Source organism: Ictidomys tridecemlineatus, chromosome 5, assembly GCF_052094955.1.
Source record: "Ictidomys tridecemlineatus isolate mIctTri1 chromosome 5, mIctTri1.hap1, whole genome shotgun sequence".
Lineage (NCBI taxonomy): Eukaryota > Metazoa > Chordata > Mammalia > Rodentia > Sciuridae > Ictidomys > Ictidomys tridecemlineatus.
The window spans coordinates 194,081,171-194,094,780 of NC_135481.1; the positions used below are offsets into that span (position 1 = coordinate 194,081,171).

General features: G+C 60.6%; 1 protein-coding gene across 1 annotated transcript in view; it reads left to right on the forward strand.

The window, feature by feature from the left end:
* The window catches only part of Ptgis (prostaglandin I2 synthase), a 32,724-nt gene extending 19,290 nt beyond the window's left edge, over nt 1-13,434 (forward strand). Inside the window, exons 7-10 of the mRNA XM_078051955.1 lie at nt 5,903-6,071; nt 6,957-7,138; nt 8,595-8,746; nt 10,719-13,434. Coding sequence (XP_077908081.1) covers nt 5,903-6,071; nt 6,957-7,138; nt 8,595-8,746; nt 10,719-10,863 — 648 coding nt within the window. The 3' untranslated portion in view covers nt 10,864-13,434. The remainder of the gene's footprint in view (nt 1-5,902; nt 6,072-6,956; nt 7,139-8,594; nt 8,747-10,718) is intronic.
* Nucleotides 13,435-13,610: the final 176 nt, after the last annotated feature.

The following is a 13,610-nucleotide window of genomic DNA, read 5'->3' on the forward strand; positions in this document are numbered from 1 at the left end:
AGCGCACACGCCCCGCCTGCGCGTTCCCTGACTTCCTGACACCAGCAGTCGAGCAGGCTCCTGCCTCCGTGTTCTCTTTGGGCAATGCCACATTAGAGAAAAGCTTTAAGAACAGTTTGATGAACTCCAGCGCCACATGGCTGATTCCCCAGGTTTCCGCCTTCCCCGCATTTCCTTTCTCTGTCCCTCCTGTGGTCCTCGATGGAGTCCTTGTGAATAAGCAGAGGCCTGCTGCCCGTGACCACAGCTCAGCAGCACCCAGAGCCCAGGAACAGGATCGCTGTCTGTTCGTCCACATTCCCGTTAGGTCCAAGTGTCCTCTGGCTCGTGGGCCAGCGTCACAGGCTGCACCAGCCACTCTGCCCCTCTAACCTGGCAGTTCCTACCTCTTTCACTCTTTTCCGCAACCTCGACGTTGTTGAGACTTGCGGGCCACCTGTGTTGCAGAATCTTTTAAAAGTCCCATGGAGTGCTCCCCCCAGGCTGCGAGATCCGCCTGGTCTTGCTTAGGGTGTGGTGAGGGTCAGGCAGGGGGCAGACAGTCGAGGAAACCTGCAGGACCACTTTAGAGGCTGGTGTACAGGGTATGGAGCCGCCGTGAATGGAGCCATCCAGGGAGTGCACTCCAGCCATGGTGGACAGGGAGGATATGTTTGAACTGCTCCCTGGGTGACAAGAATGCTAGACTCGGGGCCTTGGGAAAGGAGGGGCTATAGAGTATTCCAGGCAAGGGAAACAGCAAGTACAAAGGCCCTGGGGCCGCGTCTGCCAGGTGCTGGGGCCACAGCCAGGAGTGTGGCTGCGGCAGTGAGTGAACAGGACAGACCCGGGGCAGAGGTCCTGGGGCGGGTTGTAGGGCGTTTTTCTTCCCCGTTTTTATTGGTGCCTTATAATTATATAAAGTATCGGGACTCATTGTCACATATTCATACGTGCACTTGACGTAATTTAATTCGGTCACCGTTGTTCCCTAGGATCCCCTCTCCCCTTGCTCTGTCCTGTAGGTCTCATGGGGACTTGGGATTTCCTCTGGGTGAAGCAGGAGCACAGGAGGATTGGGACCTTAGGGACAAGGGCAGGAGCAGGGACAACGAGGAGAGAGGTGGCAGGGTCAGGGGTGGCCAAAGCTCGCGAGGAGATGGATGGCCCGGGGCACTCGGGGACAGCAGAGCAGGGAATGGTAAGGGCCAGCAGTTGGGGTGGGGTGGCCTTGGTGCGGGTCCTCTTCTGCTCTGGCTCTCGAGCCCCCCCCCCCCCTGCTCGTCCCTGGCAGTGACAGTCGCCCAGGCTGACGTTTCTGGGCAGTTCCTGTGCCATCGACTTGTGACTTATTTTTAGTGCTCTCTCAGAGCCATTAACTGTCCTCGAGGCCCAGGCTGGGGGTGCCTTCCATCAGGGCTCCCCATTAGTGCCTGATGACATATTTATGGGCTGAGATGACTCTGCACTCCAAGCTGTCCCCAGAGCCCGTGGAAGTGCCCGGTGTCAGCAGAACTGGGGCTGGCTGGGGCTCGAGTGGCAGAGTCCAGGGGACAGCCTTGGTGGGGCCGGGAGTGGGGACCTTCACGGCCTGAGCATTGGGAGCAGGGAGCAGGGCCTGGAGGCCCAGCAGCCTGGCCCCAGCGTGGTGACCCGCGGCCTGGGCTTGGGTGACTTCACCACTTCCTGTCTCAATAGTCCCCGTCCCCCGCCCCCACCCTGTCCTTTAGTTGACTGTAGGACAGCACCTTCCCCCGGGAGGGTCGGGAGGAGGGAGGAGGGTGCAGGCTGGCCCAGCAGGCGGCAGGGACCCAGCAGACACGTGGGAGGCCTGTGGGCCCCGGTGTGCCGGGCGGGACCAGAGGAGCCAGCAAGGGAGGCCAAGTGGTTGGTGTGGACGACGGGTGGAACCCTGGCAGGGTGTCCGCGGAGATCCAGATTTTGGTCTGAGTGACCGAAGGGCCAGGAAGGGTGAAGGTGCCATTACCAGCCAGGGGGATGGTGGGGAGCAGCCTGGGAGCAGCCGGGGGGCCTTTGGTGGCTGAGGGGGAGGGGCGGGGCCCCCTGGAGAAGGCAGCCTGCAGCTCAGGGCCGGGTGCAGGCTGAGATGCAGCTGTAGGAGCTGACCATGAAGCCACTGGGCTGGGCAGAGCTCTGTGGGTGAGGGTGGAGGGAGAAGGGGCCCAAGCCCTGGGCTCCCCAGCTGTGAGGGTGGGAAAGACCAGAGGAGCCAGCAAGGGAGGCCAAGAATGGTGGCCAGGGAGTGGGAGGCCAGCAGGAGCGTCCCGGCGGGCAGTGGTGACGAGCTGCCCAGAGGCTGCGAGGGTTGAGAAGTGTCCAGACCGCTGCTGTCAGACCCGCGGGTGAGTGGGGGTGGGGCTTCAAAAGCCATTGACCACGTCCCGTGGACACGTCCTGTTGGCCGCTTTGCACACCTCACCTCCCGAGCGCCTCATGAGGCTCCATGGAGCTGGGACCCCAGAGTCCGGAATAAGACAGGAGGGGGCAGCGGGGGTCCAGCATCCAGGGGGTGGCAAGCAGGGGCGCCCTGGGCGAGAGCTAAGTCCACGCAGCTGAAGAGGAGAGTCAGGTGGGGGGGCCGAGGGAGGTGAGTGGGGCCCGCGCGGTGGGGGCTCAGGGCAGGACCACAGCCCCACCTGTCCCCATGCGGCCCTCCTGTGCTCCCGAGGGAGGAGTGGGGGCCGCAGGCTGCGGTCAGCGCACAGAGACCCGCGCCGCACAGGCCCTGCGTCAGGACGTGCAGATCCGCAGCCCTGCACCGGCCCGGTGGGCGCTGGGATCGTGCACAGTCACGTCGGTGAGCTTCAGTTTCACCCCGTGAAGGGTTTTTTCCCTTCGGTAGTGTTATTTGGAAACAGTTTTGGATCATGGAAGAGCTGCGGAGAGCGAGAGCGCAGGGGATTCCAGGCACCTCCCGCCCAGGCTTCCTCTCAGCTGACCTTGCCCAGCCGCGTGGCTGTGGTTTCAAGTCCCTGCTTGATTCAGATCTTCCTGGTTTTCCAGGATCCAGTCAGGATGCCGCCTTGGGTGCTGGGTTTTGTTGTTTAAGTGGACTGTATTTTTAGAGCGATTTTAAATTTTAATGGAAAGGGCTGGGGTTGCCCTGCAGCCCCTCCCCCACCCCGTGGTACATTTGTTACACTGTATGAGCCACCTGGGTACGTGGTTGTCACACCGAGGGTGTGTTTTTATTCCCTCCACGTTTCTTAAAAATCACAAATTAAAAGAAATGCCCCCCATGACCTTCCATCCTCCTGTCACCTTGGCTGCACCCTCGGGGGCTTCCCCTGTGTGGTGGCCCCGATGGCACTGGCAGCGCCAGGCGGTTTCCTGATCCCCGAGGAGGAGGGCTGTCGTCCCCGTGAGAACTGCACAGATCCCAAATCTGATGCTCACACCTGCCCAGCTGGGTCCCCTGTCCCCTCTGAGTGGCTCGTGCAGTGCCCTTCCTGGGTCACAGGCCCACCCTGAGGTCTAGGGGGAAGGGCTGCCCCCCATGATCTACATGGACATGGGGTGAAGCCGAGGAGAGTGGGCGCTGCCCCCTGAGGACGAGAGAGCGTCTGCAGGACAGGTAGGCAGCAGGTGCCCGTCACCACTGGTGGTGCAGCCGCGGGCCTAGGACGGGGCTCGCAGGACCCCGAGGGACTGCCATGACACAGAGCAGCAGCCTCAGGTCTCGGGCTTCCCTGCAGCAGGAGGGAATCGGCTGAGGCAGGGCCCCACGGGAGCTGAACTCGGGATCCCTTGTGTGGCCACACTCGCGGCTTGCACACACGCACGCTCATGCACATCTATGTGGTTGGGTGGGACGCCTTCTTGCTGTGTCCTGGGAGCCCGAGGGTTCCCCTCCCACTGGGCGGTTAACAGGGCCTTGGCGCTGCGCTCACCAGCGCTGAATTATTCATCGCCCACACTCCCCGGGCCATCGGCGGGCCATCGGCCATCAGTGATGGACAGGGAGGGGCCTGGCGGTCTCAGCCTGCTGTCCCCACTTGTGCTCAACCCTGGGGAGGGGCGGGCGGCACAGTGGTGTCCCCTGGAGCTCCCCGCTCTGTGCTCGGGGCCATGTGGGGTCACTTGCACCAGGCTCGCCAGCCCCGTGGCCACCCGGAGGGGTCTCTTATCACCCTCAGCCGGGCTTGGTGCTAGCCTGGAGTCGGAGGTGACTCTTTAGAGTCATGGGCTGGGATGGCCCAGCTGCCCAGGTCTCCGTCCGGTGTCTTGGAGACCTCTATACGCTGGGCGCCAGGAGGACCCCTCTATTCTCCTCTTCAGTAAAGGCCCTGATGGTGGCGCCTGCTTCGTGGCCGGGTGGCGCCGGGGAGGGGCGCCTCCTTAGTGCTGAGCTCGCAGACAGAAGGACAGGAATGCAGACAGAAGGACAGGAAGGCCTCTCCGTCCCCAGGATTGCGCCCTGGCTCTCACCCCGCCTTCTGCTTGAGTCAGCATTGGGTCGCGGGCCTCTCATGTCACTGCAGATCACTGTAAAGTCACCCTCCGCCCTCATGCATCTGCCAGAGTGTTCCAGTGTGTAAGGAGAGAGAGTGTCCCCGTCCCCGTCCTCCTGTCCTCCACCCGCTGCCCCGGAGGCACCCTCCGACCAGGTCCTGTACCTCCTCAGGTGGCCACAGCCAGTTCCTGTCCCCACACACAGGTGGCTCTGCACGGGTTTTTGACGACTTCATGTGCGGTCACCCCAGGGCTGCTCACCATGCATCCAGCGGCTTTCCCGTGGATGGACACGGAGCCCATTCCCACGTTTCCCTGTCACGTTAGCACAGAAGTAGATGTCCCGTGCATGTGACCTGGCCGTGTGCAGGTCACACGTGTATCTGCAATGAGCTTGGTTCCTGGGGAGATGTGATATTGAGTCACGATTTCATATTTCATTATAGCTTGGGCAGGGTGGTCATTTATGATAGACACAATCCTTTCCTCCACTTGAGGCCTTTCATATTCCGTCCACATTAGGTCACTGGTGGTGGAGGCCAAAATGTTTACGGAAGTGTTCAGCCTTGGAGCAAGAAATTCCATGGATTTTCTTAACTATTTATCTATTGAGAAGTTTCAAATAAGCTTTGTTTAAAACTTAGAAGTTTTCAGAGTCATCAGTGACCGTCAATTTTCCTTTATATGAATACAATAGTCACATGTACCTATTCTTCAGATGACTAATAGAAGTGTGACAGATAAAGCATATAAGGAAATTTTGTGTCCCAAACTTTGTTTGGCTGGTGTGTCTGTTGGCTGCTGCTGTGTAACAAACATCCCCAGGACCCAGTGGCGTCTCTGATCAGCCTTCATTTAATTAACAGGTCTGAGGGCCAACGTGGTCCACCTGGGGCCCAGCAGGCCATGTGTTTCCCATCTCTTCTTGGACTTGGGTCTGTGGGGCACGGGAACACACAAGGTCTGTTAGGGCCAGCTCAGAGCTGCTGTCCTGCCAATTCCTCCTTGTTCTGTTGGCCAAGGCAAGCCCAGGGCTGAGCCCAGATTCAAGGACAGGGGATGTGCTCTGCCTCTTCCCAGGAATGGGAGTCACATGGTAAAGGGTGCGGATCTAGGGAGTGGGGAAAACTGGGGCCGGCGACCTGCTCATCCCCCATGTTCACAGTAGTCCTGACGGACAAGCCATGCTCCTGTCCGTCAGGACTGACACCTGCTGATGGGCTCTGAGGAGCTCCTCGTGACCTCGGTCCAGGGATTCTGCTCAAGGTCAGCGATGCCAGGAGTGGCCCTGAGATAGGTCCTGGGCTAGGCCAAAGCACCAAGCAGAGTCTGGCTGTGGCTGGGCTGCAGTAGACCCTGCTAGTGCCCCGTTCCCTGGCCAGAGCTGCCCCCACGGCCGAGACCAGCCCAGCCGGCCGTCACAGTGGGCAACGGGCTCCTTCTCTTGCAGGGAAACATGGGGCCTGCTGCCTTCTGGCTCCTCCTCTTTCTTCTCAAGAATCCCGAGGCCCTGGCTGCCGTCCGCGGGGAGCTGGAGCGCGTCCTCTGGGGAGCAGAGCAGCCCGGCTCACAGATGACCACCCTCCCGCAGAAGGTGCTAGACAACATGCCCGTGCTCGGTGAGATGGCAGACCCTCCAGGAGAGCCCCAAGCCCGAGTTGTCTCCCAGCGTGGATGTGAGGGCCCGTCAGTGTCCTCTGACCAGGGTCCCCAGAGCCTGCTGTCTTTGGAGTCCTGGCATCTCCATTCTCCAGTCTCACCTGCCCCGAGGCTCATGGTCCTAGTAGAGATGTTTGGTTGCAAGGGACAGAAAATCTAAAATAAACTGGCCGAAGTGGAAGAGGGGCTTTATTTGGGGCACTGAGCTGAAAAGTCCAGAGGTAACTGGGCTTCAGGCACAGGTGGATCCAGGTGCTTGAACAATGTCATCAAGACCAGTTCTCTCTCGCCTCTCAGCCCATTTTCCACTAGGCTGGTCCAGTCTCGGGTTGGCAAGGTGGCTGGCTGCCACAGCTCAAGACTGACCGCCTTCTGCTCTGTGACGAGTCATTCCTAACTACAGTCCCAGACTTGGTCTCATTGGCCCTTTGGGTCAAAGGCCCATCCTTAACCAATTGCAGCGCTCTGGTTGGCCCATCAAAGTCCAGTTCCACAGTGAAGAATAGGGCCAGGATCCTGACTCCTGGACTAGGAGGGTAGTCCCCAGAGGAATGCCAGAGGACTCTTCAGATCGGGGATGTTGGGCAGGCAAAGATACACGCCCCCAGCACTCTGATGTCCCCCTGGCTCCCCGCTCACAGCTTCCTTTGGAGTCAGAACCAGACCCCTGTCATTCAAGGTCTCTGAGGGACCAGAGATCACATCCGGCCTCTTTCACTTTGCTGCGTGACTGTGGGCAAGGCGTGTACCCTCTCTGAGCCTCTTGGTCTTCCTTTGTCACATGAGGGTGGCATGGCACCTGAGGACGGCCTACTGACCTGACCCTCCCTTCACTGCCCATGCAGACAGTGTGCTGGATGAGACCCTCAGGCTCACAGCTGCACCCTTCATCACCCGGGAGGTGGTGGTGGACATGGCTATGCCCATGGCCGATGGGCGGGAATTCTCTCTGCGACGTGGTGACCGCCTCCTCCTCTTCCCCTTCCTGAGTCCCCAGAGAGACCCTGACATCTACTCGGATCCCGAGGTAAACGGCAGGGGTGTTGGTCACACCAGGGGCCCTGGGGGACATCTAGGTCTGGGTGGCATCCTTCCTGTGTCTTTGCTTGCTGTGTGAACTTGCCTCGAATGCTTTGCCTCTCTGTGGTTTTTTTTCCTTACCTGTGGAATGGTCCCCATCATGACACCTGCCTGGCACGGTTGTCAGGGAGATCACGTGAGAAAAGGCTGCACAGGACCCGGCACACGTCAAGTGCTACCTAAGTGGCCACTTTGTGTCTATCCGTTTCTCAGCTTCTTCCTCTCCCTGGACTTAGAGATGGAGCAAACTTTCACAGTTGCTAACAGATTAGTTGCTTATTGTATGGCAGATCTCAGGCTATAAGCTCATCCATCTGTCTACTCATCCGTCCACCATCCACCCATGCATCCACCATCCACCCATCCACCCATGCATCCACCATCCACCCAGCCACTCATCCTTCCACCATCCATCCATCCACCATCTGCTCATCCATCCATCCATCCATCCATCCACCATCCACCCATCCACTCATCCATCTACCATCCATTCACCCACCCACCCACTATCCATCCATCCACTCATCCATTCACTCATCCATCTATCCAGAGATCCATCTACCCATCCACCATCCATCCATCCACCCACTCATCCATCTATCTGGAGATCCATTCACCTTCCATCCATCCATCCATTCATACATCTATCCAGATACCCATCCATCCATCCATTTATCCACCCACCCATCCGTCTATCATCCATCTACCATCCATCCATCCATCTACCATCCATCCACCCAGAGATCCATCCACTCATCTATCATCCATCCATCTATCATCATCCATCCACCTTCCATCCATCTACTCATCCATCTATTCATCCATCCATTCGTCCATCCATCTATCCAGAGATCCATCCCTCCACCCACTCATCTCTCCACCCACCCACCCACTGTCCAGCTGGTGGGCTCGCCCGCCTCCCTGGGCACGTCTGCGGCCCTTCCTCTGCTGGGCCTGGTGCTCACGTGCCGTGGCCTTGCCCCTGCCCAGGCAGCCCGAGGGAGTGCCATTCTCTCTTCAGGACGCTCTAGTCTTCGTGGTGCGTCCCCACGGTCACAGATCATAAAGTAAAAAGGAAAGATGTCGTCCCCCCCTCTAGTGCCAGAGTTCCCTGACCGTCTTGTTTTTGGAGTGTGTCTCACTTGTGTCCTTCCTTCATGGACTCGTGGCAGCATACTCACACGCGTGTGCACTGCTTGCTCCACGGCCACAGCAGTCCTTCCTCCCGTCAGACCCTCACCCTCCGCCGAGGCTCTGTAGCCGTCCCCTGGTGGACCTTACTTCTGCCGCGTCCCTCTGATCATCGAGCGTGCGAGGACGTCCGCGTTCATTTCTCGTGGACCATCCACTCACTGGTCGCTGGTTGGGGTTGGGGTTAAAAGTGGGCCCTCCTCCATTTCCAGACGTTTAAGTACGACCGGTTCCTGAACGCCGACGGGTCGGAGAAGAGAGACTTCTACAAGGACCGGAAGCGGCTGAAGCACCCCAGCGTGCCTTGGGGGATGGGCCACAACCAGTGCCTGGGCAGGGGCTACGCCGTCTGCAGCATCAAGCAGTGAGTGGGGGTCCCCGGGGGCACCGCGCCCTCCTCCCCAGACACCGAGTGCTCAGCCAGGCAGGGTGCAGTGAGGGCAGGCTCCAAGCTGACCGAGGGTCCTCTCCTGCCCACACATCTTCATTAATGTCTTTAAAGACGGAAGGAGCTCACATGAAAGGCCAGATTTCTGACCTTTTGTAATAACCAGGTCTGGCAGCAGGAGCGTCCCTCCAAGAGGGGTTCTGAATGCCGCCCGCTGGGCACTGGGTCCCGCCGCCCGTAACTGTCCCTCGCAGCTGCTGCTGTGTGTTCAGAACCCGGCCTCGCTTCAGCGTCCCCCTCTGGGGCTGAGAGCCTGGTGACTCTTGCCTGGACCCAGGTGCCTCCGTTCCCCTGGGATCACAACCGATGGGACCAGGGTCATGACGTTTCTCTGTCTGGCCCCTGTGCCGTCACGAGCTGGGGGACCTCGGAGCCTGTTCCCCAGCTGGTTAGAACCGCGTCCCGGGGGTCGTGACAACTGCAGGCTGTGCTGAATGATCATTGTCACTGTGTCACTGCTGCCAGGGTGCAGGCTGGGCCGGGGACGGCTCTGCACCTGAAGCCTGGTCTCGGTTCTCCCAGTGGTGAATGGAGTTCAGGTGGCGCTCGCTCTGACGCTTCCTGGGCTTCAGTGATCCCACGTCCTCTCGCTGTGACATCCTGCAGAACTGCCCAGGGCTCGTGGGACAGAAGCTGTTGGCGCCCAGCTGAGGCCTCCTCAGCGGCTCGGGAGAGGAGAGCCCAGTAAAGACCAGTGACACGCAGGTTGCAAGAGGGGGAGGTCGGCGTCCGCGGGGGCCAGGGGTGTGAGCCTGGGGGCTCTGCACACCAGGCTGGGCCGGGCGGGTTTGCTCACCTGGAGTTTCTCACGGATGACACCGTGCTGTCCTCGATTCTGCCCTTGAGGGGCCGTCGCTGATCGCGCCCACGGTTCCCAGTGAGCGCTGCGGCAGAGCTGGGCGGGGTCCTGCCTCTTCAGGTTTTTGGACAGGCAAAAAGGAGACGTGGGTCCTAAAGGCTGAGCACCACGTCTGGCCCACCGAGGGTCAAAAGCCTCTCGGTCATCACGGCCACCCTGCCAGGCAGGGGTCAGTCTGAAGCCTTCTGGATGGTCAGGTCATGGGCCGCCCTCGGGCATCTGGCGAGTGGAGATGCCAGGGTCCGGGTCCAGGCTGGGCCCTGAGCTTCGCCCCAGCGGACTCACCGCGGGCACCCTGCAGCCCAGGCAGAAGGGACCCTTCCCACAGATGGGGACCTCACCCCCAGTGAAAACAAAACCTGGCCAGGGCCACATGCCGCAGGTGACAGAGCCCAGATCTCCTGTCCAGAGTGGCCTTCCCTCTTCCTCGTCCTCCTGAGTCTGCTCTGTCCTGCGTTAGGTCCCGGCCACAGTTAGTGTGAGTGGTCAGGCAGGTAAGCAGGGCCTGTCAGTCCGTGACTGCATTACTGGGGACACTGATGGCGTCCCAGGCGTGGTAGCTCTGCGTAGTCCCTGGACAGTGTCCTGGAAGGTGGCGGCAGGGAGCACCCGTCTGGGTATACGAGGTCAGTTTTCTTACCTGTGGCAATACTGTCTGGGGAGGGCAGTGCCTGCTTCTCTGTCACCGAGACACAGGTGGGACCGACAGTAACATCCCAGGAGTGGCCAGGGGTGTGGGCAGGAGCAGGAGGGGCCCGCCAAGCCCCAGGGCTTAGAGCCCCACAGCTGGGCCTGGGCTCCTCCCCGCTGCAGGACTCGGGGCCAGCAGGCGCCCCTCTGCAGTGCCCCATCTCCACAGGAAGCCTGCGCAGCCACCGGGCAGGCGGCAGGGAAGGGTGGAGTCAGGCGTGGCAGTGACACTGGCCACCTCTGCTTAACCCGGGTCACCAGAGCCCGTCCTCGGGCCTCGGCTCAGCAGGGGCCGGCGGACCAGAGGCGCGGCCCACCTTCAGCTCCGTCTCTCTGCAGGTTCGTGGTCCTGGTGCTGACGCACTGCGACCTGGAGCTGGTCCGCGCAGACGTGGAGGTCCCCGAGTTCGACCTCAGCAGGTACGGCTTCGGCCTCCTGCAGCCGGAACTCGACGTGCCTGTGCGGTTCCGCGTCCGGCCCTGACCTGCGCGGCTCTGCCTTCCTGCACCGCATCGCCCTCTCCTGCTGCTCCAGAGGCTGTGTCCACTGAGGGGACGAGGGGCGGGAGCGGCAAAGGACACAGCAGGAAAGACCGCAGAGGCTCGGGCCGCTGCAGACCTCAAGCCGCAGCCGGACTCCTCCTCCCCGGCTCGCCTTGCTCCTGTCACCTGGTGATGTCCCCTGAAGCTAATCCAGACAGGGCAGGGCCATGAGTCCTGCTGCCAGGCCCCCAGCTCCATGGTGGTCCCTGTCCCAGCCCTTGACAACTAGTGTGGTCCAGGCCAAGCCGGTCAAAGCAGATGCTGGCCTGGAGAGGCCCCTTGGACCCAGCAGTGTGTCCACAGCGCAGCTCTGTCCCGATTGCTAAGGCGTCCCTCAGGACCCCTCCCTCCCTGGGTGCCCCACTCACTGGACAGAGTCCCCCCACCGTCCACGGGACACCTGAGAGACAGAAGGATCTCCGAGGAGCGGCAGCCGGGTGTGGTCCCTAGGCCTCGCGGAGCGCTGGGCTCTGGGAGAGTCCTCTGATGTGGGCTTCCCTGCCGCGGGGACCAGGAGACAGGCCCCAGGTGGCTGAGGAGCCAGCGCACGGGAGGGGCTGAGCTCCTGAGCCGATCCCTGCCGCGCACTGTCCACCGCAGGCGGTTTCCCTGGCCGACACTTCAGAGACCCTGGACTTGGTCTTAGTCTGAATCCCTCCGTCTGCGGGAGGCAGTCCCACGTCCAGCTCTCCTGACACCCGGGCGCTGCGCAGGGCACCGCGCAGGAGCCGAGGGCTGCCCTCTGCCTGGCCGGGCCTGGGATCTGCTCCCCCAGCGTCGGGCTCCGGCTCTGCCTCTCGGTACCTTCTGGCCCCGAGGGCACCCGAGTCTGAGGCTCCCAGAAGTGACGTCACAGGAGCAGAAGTGACGGATCTGGTGGGAACCAGCCAACTGACCTGCCTGCACTGGCCTTTGAACAAGCAGGTCGGTGAGGAAACCAACCTTTGCCTCAGAAAAACAGCCTGTGAACCCTGATGGTGGCCGCAGGTTCTGCTCATCGGATGCCCCTGGGGTGCTGTGGCGGGCCAGCAGACACGGGTTTCTGTTCCTTACAATGTCTCTGTGAAGAGAGGATGGTGATGCCCTCTTTGTACATGGGAAAGCAGGCTCAGAGAGGTGCAGTGGGTTTCCTGGGGTCACACAGCTCATCAGCTGGTCGAACTGGGACCACACTTCTTGTTCTAGGAGCAAATGGTGGATGGGCTCATGTTCCTCGGGGTCCAGGGCTGGTGGGGTGCCATTCTGTCTGGCCTTGGAGTGCCCAGAGCCAGAGGCTTGAGTGTGCATTCACACCCTCAGACACAGACACAGACACAGAGCTAGTCCTCTGGCTTTAGGTGGACAGGAGAGGCCCCAGGGGTCCGTCCCTTCCTGGAGCAGTGCGGGTGTGGGGCTTCCCCAGCCCTCTGTCGCCAGGCAGCCCCAGATTCCCAGACAGACGGTGTGATTGGCAGGAGGCTGGATATCCCCGGGGGGACCCATCTCCACGCCTGGGTGACCCGCCGCCGGCTGCTTCTTAACTCTGCAGGAAATCAGAGCCGGCAGCCTCCTGTGGGAGGATGACCGGTTTCCATGGCAACCCCCGCTGCCGCCTCGCTGCTGGGGGGAAGGAAGGAGGCCAGCGGAAGAGCCCGGAGCTCCCGGCTGCAGCCTGGCGTGTGCGCGGGGAGGACCCCCCCAGGCTGGGCCGGGCTGTCCCCGAGGCTGGGTTCTCTCCTGCCTTCAAAGAAGGGCCGGTCCCTCCTCCTTGGAGCAGGTCATGGGAACGGCTCCTGGAGAAGAGGCTCCCCCGCGGCCCAGGCGCTGGAGCAGGGGTCAACTGCTCTCGCTTCACTCTTTAGAATTTTTCTCGACTTTTCTTTTCTCCCTTTTTTCCCTTTAGTAAGTGTTAAAGAATGGGGAGAGAGGGCGGCCCAGTGCTGGCTGCAGGGCCAGGAAGGCCCGGGCCTCGCCCTCCTCCTGCCTCCCGGAAAGGTCGCCGAGAGGGGCCCTCAGCCCTGTCCCTGCTGGCTGTTACTCTTCCTTCTTCTTCTTTTTTTTCCTTTCCTGTATTTTAAGTTGTTTTCCAAATATTCTCCTTTAGACAGACTCACTTTTTAAATTTAAATTTGTCTTCCGGTTGCTGCCAGTAATGGCCAGCCAGCGCTCACTGCCCAAAATAGAAAACGGCTGAAAAAGAACGCGGCTGGGGAGGGGCTGCGGCCACCACGGCCGAGGCCCAGAGCCCCGCAAGGCCAGGGCTGCCCGCGGGCGGCCACTTCTCCCTGGTGAGCACACAAGGTCTGGGCTCAGGAGCAGGACTGTCCCGTGGGGGCCTCGAAGGGGCATGTGCTCCACCAGGGGGCGCCACCTGCCCCTCTCCAGACAGGCCCCAAGTAATTGCCCTGGATGTTCCTGGTGTCTTAGTAAACACCGCGTGACTGCTAGGCCTTGCTCGTTTAATAAAGATTCTATTTTCACATAACATTTGAGTGGAAAGGGGCTAAATCGATTAAACCAGCTTGTTTGTGGATCTGTCTGTGTGTGATTCTGATCCATTGAGGAGGCTGGCGGGTCTGAGAAAGCCAGGGTAGCCCTGGGAGGGGAGCACAGGGAACCTGCTCTGGGCCAGAGCCTCTAGGAAACAGAATGCAGTCACTCCCCCAGCCACCCTCCAAAGGTGTGTGTTATTGTCTTCATTTATATAGA